The following is a 21,252-nucleotide window of genomic DNA, read 5'->3' as shown; positions in this document are numbered from 1 at the left end:
CATAATCCCCCCTTTTTGTTTTTCAAGTTGGTATTTTAGCCACTGATGCTGGTGTTCAATAACGGCCTGTCCTTGGGAATTATATGGTATTCCTGTAATGTGCTGAATTTTCCACCTTTTACAAAATTGTTGGAAATGATAGCTTGTGTATGCAGGCCCATTATCAGTTTTAATAAGTTTTGGAATTCCCACGATGGCAAGAGCAGCTAGGCAATGATTAATAACCTTTTTTTGCCATTTCCCCTATAGATGCAGTAGCCCATGGGGCTTTTGAAAAGGTGTCTACAGAGACATGCAATGCCCCAAGGTGTCCAAAGGAAGTATACTGTGTTATATCCATTTGCCAGATATGATCCCTTAACAAACTTCTAGGGTTAACTCCTGTGTTGGGCCCTTGAGGTAGATGTAACATGCAAGTGAGACATTCTCTGATAATCTGTTTTGCCTGCTGTTGAGATTGAGAATTGTCTAGACAACATTTTGTCAGGCTGATGTAAAAGCTAATGAAATTCTGAGGCCTGTTTTAATAAAGCAACCAATTAATCAGCATGTGCATTTCTTTTTGCCAACAGTCCAGGAAATAAACTGTGAGCCCTTATGTGAGTAATATAGAAAGGATATTGTCTGCTCCATAATCTGCTAAACTTGTTTAAATAGTAAAAATAAACTTTGGCCACTGAGTTATTTTAAAAAAGCAGTTTCAATCCTATTTTAATAAACCTACAGTGTAAGAGGAGTCAGAGGTAATATTAAGAGGCTCTTGCAAATCCTAAAATGCAGCCTTAATAGCTTTCAACTCAATCCTTTGTATAGAAGTATGACTAGTTTTGACTACTCCATCTAAATTCATTGTATGATAAACAGTTTTACCATTTGATGATCCATCAGTAAAAACAGTTAATGCTTCAGGAATAGGTTCCTGCCTAGTATTTTTTGGTATAATAATAGGAGTATAATATAAAAATTGTAATAATTTTTCTTTTTGTAGGTGACAACTAAGTTCTCCTGAATATTCACTCAATCCAATTTGCCAATTTAAATCAGTCTGAAATAACATTTCTAATTGCTTCCCAGTATGGGGAAGGTAAATACATTGGGGTTCTTGTCCTTTATGCTGTCTGCAACACTTTCTAAGTTGAAATATCAATGAGCCATAAGTTCTATATATGTAACTGCAGTTTTAGAGGATTGATTTCCTAGGTGTAGCCATTCAATAAAAGCAAGAGAGTTTTTATTTTCAAGATGATTCCAGTGGGACTATTTTCAGTAGAATTAATCTGTCCCAATAAAGGCATTTCAGTCAGTACTTGTGCCACTTGGGCTAAGGAGAATGCCTGCTCAATTCTTATTAACTCCTTCTTAGCTTCATCTGTCAATATTCGGGGTAAGGAAAGATTAGAGCACCTCTAAGTATATAAAATAAAATTGTCATTTCTCCTGTAGAGATTTTTAGGTAAGGTCTTAACCAATTAATATATCCTAATAATGTTTGAAAGTCATTTAAGGTTTCAAGGCAGTATTTCCTTATTTCTACCTTCTGAGTCCTAATATATTGGTTTTCAATTATGGTATGTAGATATTTAAAATGCATTTCTTTCTGTACTTTTTCTGGAGCAATTTTTAAGCCCCATTTAGGAAGTTCCTTTTCTAATTGGGAAAACATTGGTAAAGTCTGTTCTTCCCATGGACTCACTAAGTCATCCATGTAATGGACAATATAACACTGGGAATATTTGTCCCTTAAAGGCTGAATAGCTTGAGCTACATACTTTTGACATAAAGTAGGGCTATTGGCCATTCCTTGAGGCAAAACTTTCCATTGATATCTTATTATTAATAGATGGCTAATTTTTGTTTATCTTGTAGTGCCAAGGGAATGGTGAAGAAACAATCCTTAAGATCTACTACTATAAGAGACCAATCTAGAGGGATTTGTGAAGGTGCTGAGAGTCCAGGCTATAAAGCTCCCCTGGTATGCATGGCTCTAAGATCATGTAACAATCTCCATTTTCCTGCCGCCTTCTTAGGTATTGTAAATATAGGAGTATTCCTAGGACTATTGGAAAGTTCTATATGACCAGCCTCTACTTGTTCCTATATTAATTCATGAATATTATTTAATTTCTCCTTGGTTAATAGCCACTGATCCACCTATATAGGCCTATCATCTTTCTATTTTATAAGCTTAGCATGGGGGTGAGGAGATTGAGCAATGACCACTCCTAAAAAGGCTGAAATTCTAATCCTTGTTTTCTTGTGTTTCCTTTGGCCAGAATGGGTTCTTTAATCTCCTAATTATTATTATTATTATTATTTTTTTTTTTTTTAAATCTTGACCAGCTTGATATCTCATCTGAGTTATGAACTGTTGTCCCTTGCCGGTAATAATAAAAGCTTATAAACCTTCTAAAATGTCTCAGCCTCATAAGTTGACTGTAATTCCAGGGACTATATAAGACTGAAACCATCCTGTTTGTCCTTCCTCATCTTTCCACTCTAACACTGCAGTGCTGCGTTGCGTGTTATTAGGAATTCCAACACCTGTGATAGAGCCTATAGCTTCTATCCTGGACCAACTTGAGGCCAGAATTCTTGACTGATAAAACTAATATCTGCTCCAGTGTATACTAATCCTTTAAACAGTTTTCCCTCTATTCTTAGATTAATCATAGGACTGGTCTTGCTAATTTCCTGTATTCAATTTATATCTGACCTTCAAAATTCTTATGTCCCTCTCTTCCTATTGATATTTTCACATTGCTGAATATAAGGCAAAAGCAGGAGCTGAACAATTCTTTGTCCTGGAATAATTTGCATAATATGTTTGCATTCTAAAAGTACTTTGATTTCTCCCTTATATTCTGAATCTATGACTTCAGGAAAAGCAGTTACTCTTTTTAGCAGCGATTTAAATGTTTCAGAATCAGGACATGAATGCCACGCCTCCAGTTTATTTTTCTGCTTTTCTTAGGAGCGAAGGGTGAAAAGGGAGGAGCTCTTTCTTCTCTGAAAGGCTCTATCTAGCAAATGCAATACTGTTTCCCACAAGGAGAAATAATTTGGAGGCAAACTTTTCCCCTGCTGCTAAGCTTCTTTCAAGTTCTGACCTATTTTTTCCCAACATCCAATATCCAATATACCCTTATCAGAAAACTATAGATTATATTCTGTAGAAACTGTAAGAGAAAATCTTCTAAAACTGCAACTCCTTATCCTTTAGTAAGCAAGTCAAAAGTCTACAGGAAAGTCACTTGTCTTTCGACGAATTCTGTCCCATTATGATCTGGCTGAAACAAAGAAAAAAATCAAGCATTTATGGATCTGTGGGCTTCTACAGCTGACAAGAGTTTTGCATGCAGTTAATCTTTCACCACTGAGTCTGGTGATATTTTCCGTTCTGGTGAACCCTTTTTCTCCAAGTCCCAGTTCAAGGACGCCAATTGTGAAAAGCCATAGTCAGCTTTCCTGTTCAAAGGCTTTCAGAAAGAGCTGATACACAAATTAAAACACAAGACAAGAAATAATAATTTTGAAATTATGGGGGGAAGCCAGGGAAAACTTAATTGTAGTAGTCAAGTTCCACTGAGTCTCTGTTCCTGTCTGCTTTTATTTAATAGAATACACAATTGCCTTTTAGGAATGCAAACAGACAAAACAGTAAGATTATCAGGTTAGAGGGGAGTTTTCTTTAGGCCACTGAGTCAGCAGTAGGTAATAAAATCCAAATTCACACTGTGAATATGAAAGGAACTCAGGTCAGCCTTCTGACAGACTTCTCGCATTTATATTAATTACTGTTGATCTTGATTTCCAGCAAAGAACCTTTTTCTTTGTTGAAGAGGCCTATGTTTTCTACTTACCTATTGCCATGACCTGCTCTCACAGAGCATGTAAATACAAGGATGGGCAAAAATAGGTTAATCATAATAATAGGTGATACAGTCCTATCTAATAAAAGAGTGATATTCAAATTAACCATCACTCCACTACACCCACAAGCCATGCCCAGAAGCCATGCCCACCAGCCAATCAGGAGCAAATATGCAAATAAACCCAACCAAAATGGCTACAGCCACAGAGAACAGGAGGGAGGCTTGTGTTTCCCAGGCAATGGAGGAAGCCAACCTTTCCACCTGCCCCTGCCAGCCTAGGCCTCCACTCAAGACTACAAAGTTTTTTTGTTTTTTTTTTAAATAATTTTCTTTTCTTTTCTTTTTTTTTTTTTTTAATAAATATATATTTTTTATTGATTTTTTACAGAGAGGAAGGGAGAGAGATAGAGAGCTAGAAACGTCCATGAGAGAGAAACATCGACCAGCTGCCTCTTGCAAACCCCCTACCGGGGATGTGCCCGCAACCAATGTACATGCCCTTGACCGGAATCGAACCGGGGACCTTTCAGTCCTCAGACCGATGCTCTACCGCTGAGCCAAACCGGTTTCGGCTCAAGACTACAAAGTTTTAATGCTAGAAGATACATAAATCCAAACAGAAATGGCAGCAGCCACAGAGCTGGAAAGAGCAGGAGGCTAGGGTTGCCCCCAGCCATGTAGGAAGCCAAGCTTTCTGCACACCCTGGCCAGCTCAGGCCTCTGCTTAAGGATACAAAGTTTCAATTATAGAAGATAAATAAATACCAACAGAAATGGCTGCTGCCACAGAGCAAGCAGAAGGCTTGGCTCTGCTCCAGGCTACAAAGTTTCAACTGTAGAAGGCAAATAAATTCTAGATACCAGGGCCTCTACTTGGGTCACCAGCAGACGTGGCCAGCCTGCAAACCACCATAGGCCCCTCACTCAGGCAACCCATGCCCCAAGGGAACCCCCACCCTGATCTGAGACATCCTTCAGGGCAAACCAACTGGCCCCCACCCATGTACCAGGCCTCTATCCTATCTAATAAAAGAGTAATATGAAGATTGACCATCACTCCAACATATAAGATGGCTGCCCCCCCTGTGGTCAAAGATACTGCCCCCATGTGGATACAAGATGGCCTCCACAAGATGGCCAGCAGGGGAAGACAGATGAGAGGGACCAGGCCTGCAAGGGAGGGCAGTTGAGGGTGATCAGGCCAGCAGAGGAGTGCAGTTGGGGGTGATCTAGCCTGTAGGGGAGGGCAGTTAAGGGTGACCAGGCTGGCAGAGGAGGGAAGTTGGGGGCAAATAGGCTGGCAGGGGAGTGGTTAGGGTGTGAACAGGCTGGCAGGCAAAAGTGGTTAAGGGCAATCAGGAAGGAGGCAGGTGACCAGTTGGGAGCCAGCAGTCCTGGATTGTGAAAGGGATGTCCAACTGACTGTTTAGGTCTGATCCCACAGGGCAGTTGGACATCCCTCAAGGGGTCCCAGATTGGAGAGGGAACAGGCTGGGCTGAGGGACACAATCCCCCCGCCTCCCCCGCTCCATCCATGAATTTCATGCATCAGGCATCTAGTTGTTAATAAATAATAATACAAGAATAAATTCTGTGTTTTGCATACTTACAGGTGTAATACTACTTTTGCCCACCACTGTAAAATCTTCACATCCTCAATCAAATAATATCAAGTTTGAGTTGTAACCTTTTACATATATGGGAAGAATGATATAATTATTATCTCCTTAAAGAAGCATTGTTTTGTACAAGACAGGGAATTTCCTAAAAAATGTCACTTTCTTTTTAAAAGTATTGTCTTTTACATATATAGATGATACTAACCAAACCCTAAACTGACAATTGTATAGGATGTAATGGTCTGTGAAGCCCTTTGGTACCAGTATTCTTGAGCATTAATCATGTTGGAGTTAGAGAGGAGAGTCAGAGCCTTGGAATCAGCTTGACCTGTGGGAAAATCCTGGCTCAGAGCCGCATCTGCTATTAAAAATAAAAATTAAAACAGAGTTTTGTAAACTGAGGACCTATTGGTCCCTGGAATCTTGGGCATATTCTTGGTGGTCTGCAACTTAAATTAAATTATTTTTAGTTTAGAATTTTTAATTTGATAACTAAAATATTAACATAAATCTATTTTAGATCATCTAAGATAGTGTATTCACTGAATACTTCCATGCTAGAGAGAAAAGATTTTTAAATTTTTGAATCCATAAAAAGGTGGAGATATTGAGATACCATGCATGGTACCAATCTCCCAAGACCCTGACCTGTGAAGATCACACTATGTCTACCTTCAGCTGTACTGCTAGCTTCTCTCTTTTGTGACCTAACTCACACTAGTTCATTAACAGCAAGTACAGTGATAAATGCTAGTGTTTTTTTTTGTTTTGTTTTGTTTTTTGTTTTTGTTTTTTTCATTAAGCATCATTTAAAACTTTTCAGCCTTACTAGTATAGACTGACCTTCCAATGTAATGGATTGGTGGTTTAAAACAAGTTCATTTTTCAAAAGGAAAAAATAACAACTAAAATTACGGTTCATTGTGTCCAAATTCAAAGAATGTAGTCAATAAGTGAAACTTCGCAGTCTGCTCAGTTCCATCAACTACCCATCACATGAAATTAATATTGTTAATTTGAATTTTGTTCTTTTCAGTTTTGTACTTATGCCATTTTTAAATTAGCATGAGAAATGTTTACCTGGTTGTTTCACAACTTGTGGTATGGGACACATAAAAACAGAAGTTACTATAATGAAATGTGGCGAAGTGTGCTCAAAATGCTGTGGATCCTAAAGGACAGAGCAACTATTCTTGCCTGGAGAGTTGGGGCTGTCTACACAGAGGGTGTAACATTCAGTAGATCTTGAAGGATGAACAAGAATTTGCCAAGTGAAGTAAGCTGGTGGTGAGGGAGGTCCTTCGAGGCCAGTGACATGGGTTGTTTGAGGCACAGAATGGTGTAAAGGCTTGGTTGAGTGATAGGTTAAGAACAGGGAAGTGCCAACAGGAGAGGCTGTAAGGCTAGCTAGAAGCCACATAGTAAAGGGCCTAGTGAGCCAGGGTGGTGGACTGGTTTTAATCATGGAGGCAAAGGGTGCTCAGTGAGGTTAATAAACATGGGGCTTGGATGATGTGATTTTTAAGAATGTAATTCTGGAAGTGGGGAGATGGAGAGAGACTAGGTAAGAGCAAATGGGAGTGAGGCCTTGATCCAACCACAAGCTAAGAGGATGGAGGAAAAGGGGAAGTGTGCAGAGATATTTCTAAGGTAAACTGGTGTAATTTGAATGCTGTTGGAGGAGCGGATTCAGGGGTGGGGCCACTCTGGATGAATGGGAAAATGGACAGTTGAGAAGATGGAGCAGGTATTCAGGTCCTGGTTAGGTGACATAATGCGTATGAAAAGCCCATGCATCATCTTGGTGGTAGTTGTTTTATGTCTAGTTGGCTAATGGGAATGTAAATCTGATCCTTGGGAGAAAGCTGGGGCTACCTGTGAATAAGGAAGATACCAACAGGAAGATCATCGCTACAGTGTTACCTTATTAAAACAGTTTGGATAAGATTAGAAGTACCAGAATACAATCCTAACATTTGAGGAGCAGATAACAGAGCAGCCAGCAGGTAGGAGAAGACAGCTAGAAGTTTAGGAGGAAACCAGGACAATATAGTGTCCTAGAGTGAAGGAGAAAGTTTCAATAAGCAAGAGATAGTCAGGGGATGAAACACCTGTGAATTACTTTGAAGAGACAGGAGAGCTGTCATTTGGATTGTCAGTCTCTTATTCTTTAGGCACATATGGCAAGGAACACAGGAGAGGCCTCAAAGATCACCATCCCAGTGGCTGAATAGCCACAACATGTGCTTCTAGAGAGAGAAGAGTTGTTTGACATTTCACCAATGAATGGGCAGAAACCAAGCAGTTGGTGCATTTGTCATTAATTCATCCATGTGCTCATTTAGTCATCCACCAAATATTTCCTGAAGGTCTTTCAGGGGACAGACTCTGTATTAGGTGCTGTTAGTGAGATTAGATGGAACACAAAGATAAATAAGACATAATTCCTGCCTTGGGGAGCTCACAGTGTTGTTGGAGAGCTGGTTGTATACAGATACACAGGTAGGTGTTTTGGAGAGGGGTGTGTGCAGTGACTCTGGAGTTTGGGGGAGAGACCATTTGACTAGGAGGGGAAAGGTCTTCAGAAGTGAGTAGAAGTTATGGGCAGAGTAGGGGAGAAGGGAGGGAGCATTGGAGCTAAGAGAGCAGCTTAGTGGTGAAGGCAGGAGAGGGTAAAGGGCAAGTCCTATATCGTGCACGGTGTGAACCTCAGTAATGGCAGGGACAGCAGTGGTAGAATTGAAGATAGAAGGAAGAGTGAGGCCAGATTATGAAAGGCTTAGAATGCCATGGAAAAGACTAGTTTGGATCTTATCTGTTGGAGAGTGAGAACTCAAGAGACATTGGTAAGCAAGAGAGTAACACAGTAGAGCTAGATTTCAAGAAAATAGCCTGGGGAGATCTGAAGGAGCAAGGAAAATACTGAGGGAATCCAGGTAGGGTCCTATCTCAAACCATGTGCAGCCTTATTTATTTAGCAAAGTATTTATAGAACACCTACTGTGTGCTCTGCTCCATGCTGTATGATGCCACCTTTTAGAGATAGGCTGTTGAATTACCTATTTTTTAGGAGCCTGCTGGATCCAGCTGCTTCCCAAGGACTGCTAGATGCAGATGGCCAATTACCAGGCAGGATTCTCTGTTGGAACATTGCTGTTCCCCAAGTTAACCTCAGGGTCCAGAAGCTGGCACTCTTTATTATGTGAATTAGTCATTATTTTGACTGCCCTGGTTGGCTTGGGTTGCAGATAGGTAAATGCTGCTGAGAGCACGAATCCAAACGGACTAGTCCTCGAACAAAAAAACATGCCCAGGCACTGCACACAGAGACATCTGCTTCTGTTTCCTGAGTAACTGTGCAGCAACACAAGGTGGACTTGGTACCCAGGCACATGCTCTGAGTTATTTTCTAGTTATAACCCAGGATGGTTTCCATGTGGCTGCTGATGAAAGAATCAGGTCAGTTTCAGAAGTGGGAGTGTTTCCGATTATGCAGATCGCATCCAAATATTTACCTCATTCCATCATTTTGGCTGGGCCCTGCCTTTGAATATTGTGGCCAGGCACCATGGCCTCCTTTGCACTGCATTTAGGGAAGATATTCTGTGCTTACAGCCTGCTCCACTGGCAATGGGTAGCCCTGGGCACAACCTGTAGGATTGCCTCTTTTTTTTGTGGTTCTAGAAGAGAATCAATATGGGGTAAGGAATGTAAACTCTCTTCCAGGAAAAATCAGAGCCTGTTAGCACTGGAAGGGACCCCAGTCCTCATCAAGCCCAACTGGCTCATGTTACTGATATGGAAACTGAAGTCCAGAGCCACAGACTGACTTGCCCCAAATATACGGAGTGAGTAGCAGTAGACTTGGGACTAGAACACAGGCCTCAGACCAGGGTTTCCCATGAGTCTTCCCCTCCCTCTTCTTTCATATCCACAGTTCCTGTTGTTGCTATGAAAGTACATTACAAATGGAGTCTGCTTAGTATGGATCTCAAGTTAGGCAGGCATCATTCCATCAATGTTTTCCTGTCTCATGTGATAAATTCCAATTTAACCTCAATCTGAATGGAAGAAATAAAAGGGATAGGTCAAAAAGCAGGGAAGTTGAGGGTAATGAAATAATGTGGCTAAGCACTTTGAGGTTAAGGAAATAGCAGTGATTGGTGGAGCTCCAAAGCCTGGAGGTTTAGGTCAGCCAAGTGCTTTCCTCTTTGAGCCTCACCTAGAAGTATCCAGTAGCCAGGAATTCTCAAACCAGAGGATGAATTCAAATCACCGGGGAAGCTCATTTAGAATGCTTACTACTGGGCCCCACCCCAGAGGATCTTATCACTACGTATGATCCAGGAGCCAGGAATCTGCAGGTCTGAGGTAGATATAGGTGGATTATTTTGCAGGTACCCTGTGGGTCAAACATGGAAAAACAACACAAGACGAGGAATAGAAGGCAAGGGTATGTCTGTGTTGTTTTCCAGTGTTTGGGTCAGAGTTTATACTGAATACCATATATATGGATGAATGTGGTACAGTTTGATGTATGAAATCATTTACTATAAGAATTCATCAACTGGAAAGACAAAGATAGTGAGAGAAAGCTTCAGGGCCTACACAAAGAGCTGGAATTTCCAGGGCAACCAAATCCTCACCTGCTGAGCTTTCAGATGATTATAAGTCAATGTTTTTTTTCCTTCTAACTGGCTCCTGCTACAGCTATGACTTGATTTTCACATTTATCTATCTCTCCCTTGGCCTCCACTCACTCCTCCTTTGTTATGGTTTTGTGCAAATGAAGCCTTTCAGCTGTTTCTGGAATGCACTTGTAGAACTCATTCATATATACATTACTATGTGCGGGATTCAGTCAGTGGTCAAGACTGAGAGTGTTGTGCTCATCTCCCTTGTGAGGTCCTTAAATTTTTTTTTTTTTTTTTTTTTTAGCTGTTGGCATTGATGAGGGGTAAGATTTGGAACCTTTGCAGCATGTTTTGTCAGAATCAAGAGAGTTTATTGAGATGTTAGCTTGAATTTGTGTCTTGGAAAAAACCATCCTGGTGGTCCTTAATTTAGAATTGGTTTGAGGTTAGAGCCTCTTTATTAATCTGTGCTATCTCCCCCTGCTCCTGTGCAGGGTCCCAGGTAACAAATACTCTGGCTGAGTTGCCAGCTGCATGCTCCTGCTTGTATTGGCTCTCAACTGTCCAAAACTTTGCTCTCTGGGCCCAAACTCCAAGGTGTATTTTTGTAATGTTTGCTTTAAGATGGTGACTTGGTTATGTGGCTAAAACCAAACCTACTTTTTCCAGTATCTCCTAGAATGAGACTTTAAAATTTCAGACTTTGCATATTACTCATTTTCTATGAAAAACAGATGGTGGGTTTAATTTTGTAGAAAGAAAATTAGAAACCAGTGAAATCTTACATGATGTTACATTAAGACCGAAACCAAATACATTGAAAACATTTAGAGCTGCTCCTAGTTATGGCTTTACTGGCAGAGATGAGAAGTGCCTGGGCTTTCTGTGACAAGGACTACCAACTCTTTGTTTACTCCCTGCCTTGCACACCCCAGAATCTGTTCCGAATCTTCCTCTATTTAGACTATTTATTTTTATTTATTGAGTGAGCAATATTGTAACCATGACTGAACTTTTTAAATTACAAGGAAACTTACCCCATGTTTAACTTCAGTAATACATCATGTGTTTTCATTTTTCTATATTCCCTTCCAGGCTTTGTTCATGTTCCTACAGAATCTTTACATTACCATAATCATGATATAGTTACAATTTTGTATTTGGCATTTTTCACTTAATACTATCATATATTATAAGACTACTAGAGGCCCAGTGCACAAAATTTGTGTGTGGATACAGTCCCTAGGCCTGGCCTGCAATCAGGGCTATCTTGGCTGCTGGTAACTGGCCCTGCCCCGTGCCGCCACTCAATCCCAGTTTCCCGTTCACCATAGGGCGATCAGAGCCTGCCAGCTGTGGGGAGGGACAGAGAAGTGGTCAGAGTGCCTCATAATGACTGGTTGAGTGGTCATTCTGGTCATTCTGCCTTTAGGGTCAATTTGCATATTACCTTCTTATTATATAGGATTTCCATATTGCTCTGTATTGTTCATGATTATGATATTTCATTGAGTTACTAAACCCTAATTTATTTGCTTATTCTTCTATTATGGTCAAATATGACCCCCTTAAAAATATTATGATGAAATAAAACACAGCCACAATTACTCTTATTATTGCTTCTCCTGCTCTTCTCTGAAGTCACTTGCTGTCTGTCCTGTGGAACACTTTTCTGGTATGCTGACTGTGATCAACTATTGTCTCCATATGGATCCTCCAGCCCTGGACTCCCTTAATCCAGAGGCTTCTGACAGATCTAGACTTTCTTTGATTATCCCAATCACTGTTTTCTCTCTTCCAAGTCCTGTGCCAAGGGTAGACACAGCTCTCTTCACGTCTTGGTTACTATGCTTTATATATTACTAGAGGTTTGGTGCACAAATTTGTGCACATGTGGGGTCCCTTGGCCTAGTCGGCCATTGGGGTAATCAGGGCCATCTCACACAGTCTCGATTGGGGCTCCAGCCAGCCCACCCTGATTGGATCCGATCAGGCTGGCTGACCGAGGGGAGGGAGGGGTAGGAGGGACTGCAAAAGGTTGGCTGGCCACAGGAAGTTGGCTGTAGGAGCATTGATCACCCGGGTGTGGGTGTCAACTCCTGTGTTGAGTGTCTTCCCCCTGGTGGTCAGTGTGCATCATAGTGACTGATCAACCAGTCATTTGGTAGACCAGTTGTAATGGTTGCTTAGGCTTTTATATATATAGATGATATTTGCAAACATTTAGATATTATTTAGATTCTTTATTATAAGCAACAGAAACTAAGATAACTAATGGAGAATTTAGTAGAGCAAGCCTAGAAAGCAGGTGGGCATTCAGGCAATATCAGAGAGTAAGAGGGATGGTCTCAAAACATAAACAGTTGAGTCAGGAAAGTAATTGATAGGGCAAAGGACTCAACACCATTTGTGGACTCTTGGTCACTTTACTGGAGATTCAAATTCCAGGGAGGGAGTGTCCAATTGACCCCCATTGCCTACTTTGGCTTCAGCTGGCAGGGCCCCTGAATACCTTCCCACTACACTTAATTCAACGTGGAGGGGTGATTCCTAAAGGACCCAGGGAAAGAAGAATGATTGCCAAGACCTACACACACACACACCTTCCCATCCATATACATCTACACAAACATCCCTGCCTAACATTCACTTATATACAACTAATCCCAAACTGTGTTAGTTATAGCATCCAACTCCTGACCTATGGGGGATTTCAATTCCCCCTCTAGTTCTGGCACAACCTCTTCTTTTGCATGGCCCAAGTTGAGTTAAAGAGGGATGTGATTCTACCTGATTCTCCTACATCTCTGCATGCCTTCATTTTCTCCTGCTTCCTGGTTTATGCCCTATAGTACTACTAAGAGAGGCAAGGTAATATCAAGCAGTAGTTTTTATATGAGGAAGGGAATAAGAAGGTTTGGAGGATTTTATCCAAAACATATGTGTGTCCTTAGCCTTACTGTAGGCAGGATCTATCATAATCTCTGGGGAAAGGAACATAATATGGTATGTGTACTTTAATCCCATCAAAAAGCTTCTCTTTTGATTCTGTTACCATACCCCTATATCCACCCTACCCCTATTTTTTAAAAACTCCAGTGAAATGGCAAGAACCATTTCGGTTCTCTGATTACATATTTACATATTGCATATTACACTGCTATTACATATTTAAAACTTTTGACTTGTGATGTAAGTTCTCCCATTGAAGCAATGAAGTGGGGGTCTGCAGTGCTCCTGCTGATGACTGGTAGTGGGTGTGATGCTTTACTTTATTCATTTAATCTACCTAACAACGCCATCAGATTTGCATTATTTTATCTCTTCTATGTGTTTTCAAAGCCCATGCTTCATCCACTAGCGCACTCTATACCTCAGTGACCACATCTGCAAAATGGAAATAAAAATCCTTGAAGTGAATCTTATATTAGATATTAGGCTTGTATTATAGCAGCTAAGGGAGATAAAGCGTATTATTGCTAATTCTACAACTTTTCTTTCTGTAATTCTCCCATTTGCCTCTGCTCCTCTCAGAGGCAGTTCTGATCTCTGTCATAGAAGGCTGAAGCCATCCAGTGTCTAAAAGATAAATTGTATTCCATTGTTTGGACAAATTGGATTTCACTAAACCAAGCTCCTAATTTGTTTTCAGATATTTTTGTTTTATTCTTTCATAAAAGGATGCAGTAAAAGTCTATACACACAACTTACACAGCTTAATGCAGTAGTTTTGGGTATCTGTAAAGTGAACTACTAGAAGTAGAGCTGATGGCCTAAAGGTGGGAAGGAAGGGGAGGGTGAGAGAGGGGAGGTAAGAGATCAACCATAATCAAAGGACACAGATAGTACGGGGCTGGGACATGTGCTGGGGCAGCGGGCGGGAGGGGGAAGGGGAAGTGGCCTGGGAGAGGTCAATGGGGGAAAAAAGGGACATATGTAATATTTTCAATAATAAATAATTTAAAATAAAATAAAATTTTGTTAGCTATTTCGAAGTTCCCTCCAACCAAGTTGCATAATTTAGATTCCCATTAGTAGTGAACATTCTTGCCATAGCAGTATTGTAAACTTCATAATCTTTACCAATCTAATGGCTATAAACCGGAATTCCATTGTTTTATTTTGCATTTATTTGATGGTATATGTTAAATAGTTTCTATATCCTATATAATAAAAGCCTATTATTCTAAGTGTCCAGTCGTCCGGTCAACCATTCAACCAATCAGAGCATAATATGCTAATGACATGTTAAGACTGCTCAACTGTTCACTATGACATCACTGACCACCAGAGGGAAGACTCTCTCTGGTAGATTAGCTTTCTGCTGGGATCCAGCCAATCAGCACTGAACAAGACAGGTCAGACATGCCCTGGAGCCCTTCTGTGGTCCTTTCCCAGCCCTGATTGTGAACTGGTGGGATCCTTTGGCTTATCTTGTGTCCTCTCAAAATCCAGGCTGAGACCCACCCCCGACACCAAGTGCACAAATTTTGTGCACCGGGCCTCTAGTATTATATATATTTCCCCATTACATTGGTCAGCTTGGACTGCTATAATAAAATACCAGAGATTGGATGGCTAGACAACAGGAATTTGTGTCTCACAATTCTGGAGGTTAGGAAGTCTTAGATCAGGATGCTGGCAGATTTGTTTTCCTGGTGAGGGCTCTGTTCCTGGTTTGCAAACAGCTGGCCTCCTGCTATGTCCTCAAGGGCAGAGAGGCAGAGAGCTCTGGCATTACTACTTTTTCGAATAAGGACACTAATCCCATCGTGAGAGTTCCACTCACATGACATTATCTAAATCTAATTACCTCTCTAAGGTCCCATTTCCAAATACTACCACATTGGGGTTAGGACTTCAATATATGAATTTTGAGGGGTCCAACCATTCAATCCATAACAACTTCCCATTCATGTCCATCATCCCTATTTTCATTGGGTTGTTCATGTTTTCCTTACTAATCAGACTTCTTCGTAAATGAGAAACATCAGGATTTTGGGTGTATTTTAGAAGCACCTCAGGTTTTCTGCTCCGGTCTTTACAAGTAGTGTTTTGGGGAAGGGGCACCAGGCTGGCAGGTTATAGGCTTTGACTTTGGATTATTTGTTTTTGTCCTTTACCATTACTTATTCTTTGGTTTTTTTGTTTGTCATTGACTAACAGAGGTCCTGTTAGTCCTAATTTTAGGAATATTATGTCACAGAACACTTGGAAGTTTACTCATTTTGCTTTACAGAAAACTCCTTGACTATCATTTGGAGGGTGGGAAGGCGTGGAAGGAAGATGTGGGTTCTTTCTCTTTCTCTGCATGTTACTCCTTCCTTTTTGCTTCTTCTGCACCCTTTCCCTATGTTTCTGGCTATATACTATAAAAACACAATGGAGAATATGGTTAGATTCACACCATGGGGACTGAGATGGAATTTCAAGTCACTCACCATAATTCAACTATGTATATGTATATATTAAAGAATTCTTATGAAGAGAATAGAATGGAATGTGGTTTTTTATTTTCTCTTCCCAGGGACCCTGCCCAACTTCCATACAGGAAAGTAAATTAAGGATGGGATTAGTTCTAGGAAGCAGATTTTTAGTATAGCTGCACATTTAACCTAAAATTATAGTGCCTTAGATATATGTTAGTGAGAAAGCAGGACTTGGTGATAAGTGAAATCTCCAAATGTCTCAGAAACATACTTCTGCCTTCATTTATTTATCCTTCTGCTGGAACTATACAAGTAGGTTTATTTTACCCTTCTGTTTTTGTCAACACGGTCAGGGAGGCGACATGCAGTGTGGGGTAAACAAAAGCACTGGAGTGGAGTCAGAATGCCCCTCATTCGCCTGAACCATGGACAAGGCACACAGCTCTGGGGGTCTCAGCTTTTCTCTGTAAGAGAAAAAGAATAACACCAACATCAGCGTGGCTGAGGGGCCCTGCCACAGAGCCCAGCCCTATGCATGTGAGCTGTTTGTGCAGTGCTGGACACAGAAAAGGTGCTCTGCAAACGTCTGCCCACTTTTCTTTCTTGTCTTAGACGTACTTACACACTGTGTTGGTTTCCTAGGACTGTCCTCAAACCTGATGGCTTAAAATGGCAGAAATGTATTCATTCACATTTCTGGAGGTCAGAAGTTCAAAATCCAGGTGCCACGGAGGCCACTTGCACTCTCTACTAGGGGTGGCTCTCTCTTTGCTTCATTTAGCTGGTACTGGCTTCAGCCTTCCTGCTATGGCTACATCCAGTCTCTGCGTTGGCCTCTTCGTTTGTCTTTGTCTTATAAGGACATTTGTCATTGGATGTGGGTCCCACAGGGAAAACCCAGGAAGATTTCATTTCAAGGTCTGTAACTTAATTACATCTAGACCCTTTTCCATTAATGGCACATTCACAAGTTCTGGGTCAGGGCATGGACATACTTTTGGGGAGGGTCACCATTCAAGCCACTAGCCATACTTTAGGGATTCCTTTATATATCAAGACTGTGGTGTGATTAGGCATTTTTATAACCACCTCAGTGAATCTACCATCATTTTGATATTAATAAATCAGGACATGTAAAAGAAGAGAAGAAAGAACAAAAGCTTGCTTGTTTGTTTTGTGTTTATAAGCAGGCAAAAAGCCTTTTCTCCAGGGTCCCCAGTTTAGTAGTGATGACTTGAGCACATCATTCCTATGCTCATCCCCATCTGGTGCTCACACTGCTCACAAATGGGTGGTAAGGAGCCTCCCTGTCATGGGCCGTCGGTCATGCCCTTTCTCTGACCCCATCTTTGATGTCTCCACGTTGGCTCTCTGAATAGGGCTCCTGTAGCTTGGGTGTTTGAAATCCAGCTCTAGGCTTCCCTCTGGTTAGATTCTTGTTTGCTCCCTTGGTTCCCCCTCTCACTCATCCTGCCATGTGGCTCCCTCAGGAATCCAATTTAAGCTTATAAAGGTCATCTTGAAACTAATCTGTGTACTGGTAAGCAGTTGATAGAAAGTAGGCTCAGTTAAACCTGTACCATGACTTTAGGCTGATTGAGGGAGTGCCTGGGGGCAAGACCTCTACCCAAGAGCAGAATCCTTGCTTTTGGCAATATGGTTCAGCTACAACAGTGGTGCTATTTACTGAGCACTTAGGTCTCCTCATGCTTCTTCACAGTTATCCCCCAAAGTGATCTTAGCTCTATCTCTCATTCCATGTGGTGGGAAGGAATTTCACATAAAAGGGAAGACAATCCCTGAACCTTCTCACTGCTCAGGGCACTGAGGGACAGAGGAAGAGTACAAATGTGACAGGTCTTTGAGATCTTGGGCCAAACAAAGCTGCCAAAAACCAACATCTTAAAAAACAAAAAAGGCTAAGGTAAGTGAGCATGCGGAGATATTTTCCACTTTACATGGAAGCCTGAGGGTCACTGAAAAACCCACCTTCTAAGGAAAGTCACAGTGAGCTCACTGAAAGGAAGGACATTTCAAGAGAAGGATCCAGAAGCACAAGAGCACTGTCTGCCGGGGAGACAGCAGGGAGTGAGTGCTGGAGCTCCAGGCACTGGGAGCTAGTTATACTTAAATCCCAACTCTGCTGAAGTGACATGTCTGGCTGGGGCAAGTCGCACATCTCTGACCTCAGCTGGGGAGCTTCACCACTGAAAGGTGGGAGTGGTGGCGACCAAAGCTCTGAGCAGTGGCAGTTACACGTGTCACTGCACTGAGTGTGCACGCGGTCCCACCTCTGTGGCTTTCTCATTGCTCCCACCCTCACCCGCACCCCCGTCATCCAGCCAGCCTCCCCCAATCTTATGTTAACTTAGAGCCTTCCTTCTGCTGGGTCCAGGCCATTTGTGTGGACCTGGGTGCTTTTCTCTTTGTCCTCAGGGCCCAGCACAGTGCTGGTGCCCCGCTGATGCTCCGAGCACACGTGCACAGCGCAGGAAGACTGCACCCTCCTTAGCACCAGCGTGCTGGGCCTGGAAGGTCTTTGAAATTGCAAGTAAATGGGAATATAGAATCACCCTTTGGATAGGACTTTAAAACTTTCTGACATTTCCCACCTTCTGGGATTCACCATGGAAGCAGGAGACTGTCCTAATGGTGCATACAAATAGGCATTTCGTGCCAAGCTCTCTGCTGTGCACATGGTTGACCTGGCCTAAATCTCCTTATGGCCTGATGGAAGTTGAGGGGAACTTTTGAGGGGAGAACCTCAGTGAGAGGATAGGGCGCCAAACTGCGCTTCCCCAGGTCAGGGCACCCAAAGCAAGGACTGCATTATGATTTTCCTGAGCCGTGAGCACTTGTGCTTTGGTGTGTTCCTTCCTCCATAAAAATATTTTAAAATATATTTTATGAGTGCGCTGGTATAAAGACAATAGGCAAACCTTTCAGGTTACCCACCACCTTTTAGGGCAAAGCAGGAACCTGTGCCCTGGTCCCTAACCAGCCTCTGTCTCCGCAGGTCCCTCAGCGGATGGCAGTGGCAGAGGGCGCCCCTGAAGAAGGCGGTGTCCCAGGAGTGTGGGGAGCCTGGGGCCCCTGGTCCGCCTGCTCACGCAGCTGCAGCGGTGGCGTGAAGGAGCAGACACGGCCCTGCCTGCCGGGACCCCACCGCGCGCTCGGCCCCAGGCCCCGAGCCCCCCCGCACGCCTTCGCGGGCCACGTGGTGTCCGCTGTGCGCACTTCAGTGCCACTGCACCGGAGCCGGGAAGAGCCTCGCTCCCCCGCCGGCTTCAACGCCAGCCGCCAGGGTCCGGTGCTCCGGGGCAGCCGGCACTCGCAAGCGCGGGTGCGAGAACCCACCGCGGAGAGAAGGTACAGGCCCTCCGGTTCCTGCTGCCCTGCCCCGTCCAGGCCCTGTCTCTTCCCTGCCCGCCCATCGTGCTGCACGCGGCTCTGCAGCACAGATTGCTTGGTTAATGCATTGCTTCTGCGGGGTGGGAAGGAATTTTTGGCTTCACACATCTCCTTTCATCCTTTGATTTATTTTGAAGCTTTTTAAAGCTTTCAGGCCACTCCCACCGCACTCTGTGGTTCTGAATAGTCTTCAAAGTGAAGCTTAATTCTCAGAAGCCTTTAGGCATCAACCTTAGGGAGGCTCTGTGGAGGGTAAAAGAGGGAGTGGGGACTGGAAGACCTCGCTCCAGTACAGCTGGCCTGAATGGGGAGTAAAGGGAGACCCTGGCCCAGGCTGTGTGGATTTGAGCTGAAGACAAGATGCTTTTAAACCAAGGTGCCTTTTAAGTTCACATGAGTTTCAAATCCTTAGACATGTTGAATGTCTGGAGTGTTATCTGCTCTCAGGTTGTAGGTTTCAGGATTCTATGAACTTTTCTAGAAAGTTTATCTCGAGTATTTTGAGTGAACACACAGCTTTGAGGCTGTGTCTAATTGAGGACCTAGATGTTGTCTAGAGACTTAATAAAATATAAAGTCTAGATACGGTATCATGGCATTAAAATAGTTGTATAGCCCTAAGAAGCCTCCCTGGGTAGGCCAGCATAAATATGCCAAACTAGGCAGTGCCCACGGCAAAGGTAGGAGTATAGGAGCTGAGAAGAGCTTGTCAGTGAATTGAAAAAAAAAATTAAAAAAAATATATATTTGCAGATTATAGCATTCATTCATCAGTATTTGTTGGGTGTCCTAGGTCAGTGGTCGACAAACTCATTAGTCGACAGAGCCAAATATCAATAATACAACGATTGAAATTTCTTTTGAGAGCCAATTTTTTTAAACTTAAACTTCTTCTAATGACACTTCTTCAAAATAGACTTGCCCAGGCCGTGATATTTTGTGGAAGAGCCACACTCAAGGGGCCAGATAGCCGCATATGGCTCGCGAGCTGCAGTTTGTCCACCATGGCCCTAGGTGCATGATAGAATCTGAGAGGATATTCATGCAAAAGCATTAACAACAACAAACAAATATTTACAGGGAAAACAAAAAGTGTAAGATATAATCTCTGTGCTTAAGAAATGTACAAATTAGTGGTCAAGCCAAGTTAATGCCCATCCCAGGCAGGGCCTGAGCCTGTTAGGTGGGTAGTCTAGCCTCTCTTATCAGTTGCAGTTCAAAGTTTAGCATGGATGACCACACTTTCCCACTGTGGCTAGATGTTTCTGAGAGTCCTTCTCAGCCCAGTGCTGTAGGCTGTCCCTGCCACTGACTGGATGTGGAGAGGAGACACAACCCATCAAGCTTCCCTGCCACATGCTACTGACCTGGTCAAGCGGGAACCATTTCACAGAGAACATGCTTTAGCTGATTTCTGAGGAATAAACCACATTTGGGCTGAGAGAAGAGAGAAGGGGAGAGCTGTGTAATGCCAATACAGCCAACGGTGAACCTGAGTGGAGGCAGCTAAAAGTCTTAGAAAAGACAGACAAGAGAATAAAAGCTGTGTCTCAGTGGGATGCTGCTTCTCTGAGAGACAGAGAGTGCATCCACAAGCTGTGTCTTTATTTTATAGCAGATGCCACGAGGCAAAGTAAGGACATAATGAAGATGTTTACAACATTCTCGTGGGTTTCAATCCTACTCAACAATATGCATCTGAACTCTGTCAAGCCCACACACTTAGGCACGTGTTCAGACCATAGGTTCAAGCCCACAACCAAAGCTGTTAGCTATAATTGTGTTGGCAGGGCCCTGCCCTCCAAGACGGGACCTGCATGTGGCAATGAGAGGACTGTGCCCTCTCATCAGTGCAAGGCTTGAACCTGTCCATACACTGTAGCCCTGCCCCACAGAGAGCCGAGAGTTTCAAGGCTTGGCATGGCATGTCATTGGGAGAGTAAAGAGAGGCTAGGAGAGGATGCTGCCTTCTCTCTTCCTGTGTAGAAACCCAAAGACCCTCCAACATCACTTGACACTCCTAGGGTCTGCTACTACTGAAGTCTGAGTGCTTATCATGTGTTAGCTCCTTTCATTCCAGCCACATCCCATAGTAACATAGCTCCCTAGTCCCTTATGTGAAACTAGAAGTCTGGTGCACAAAAATTTGTGCACTTGGGGGGTAGGGGGGGAGGTCCTTCAGTACAGCCTGCACCCTTTTGCAGTCCTGGACCCCTGGAGGGGATGTCCACCTGCTGGCTTAGGCCAGATCCCCAGGGGTATGAGAGCTGAGAAGAGCTTGTATAGG

General features: G+C 42.8%; 1 protein-coding gene across 1 annotated transcript in view; it reads left to right on the top strand.

The window, feature by feature from the left end:
* The window catches only part of THSD4 (thrombospondin type 1 domain containing 4), a 691,206-nt gene that overhangs the window by 75,620 nt on the left and 594,334 nt on the right, over window positions 1-21,252 (top strand). The window contains exon 4 of the mRNA XM_084897723.1: window positions 18,571-18,923. Within this exon, the coding sequence (XP_084753849.1) occupies window positions 18,571-18,923 (353 nt within the window). The remainder of the gene's footprint in view (window positions 1-18,570; window positions 18,924-21,252) is intronic.

Source organism: Pipistrellus hanaki (assembly GCF_964339955.1).
Source record: "Pipistrellus hanaki genome assembly, chromosome: 1".
Taxonomy (NCBI): domain Eukaryota; kingdom Metazoa; phylum Chordata; class Mammalia; order Chiroptera; family Vespertilionidae; genus Pipistrellus; species Pipistrellus hanaki.
Note: the sequence above shows the minus strand (reverse complement) of the source record. Positions and strands in the feature narration are given on the sequence as shown.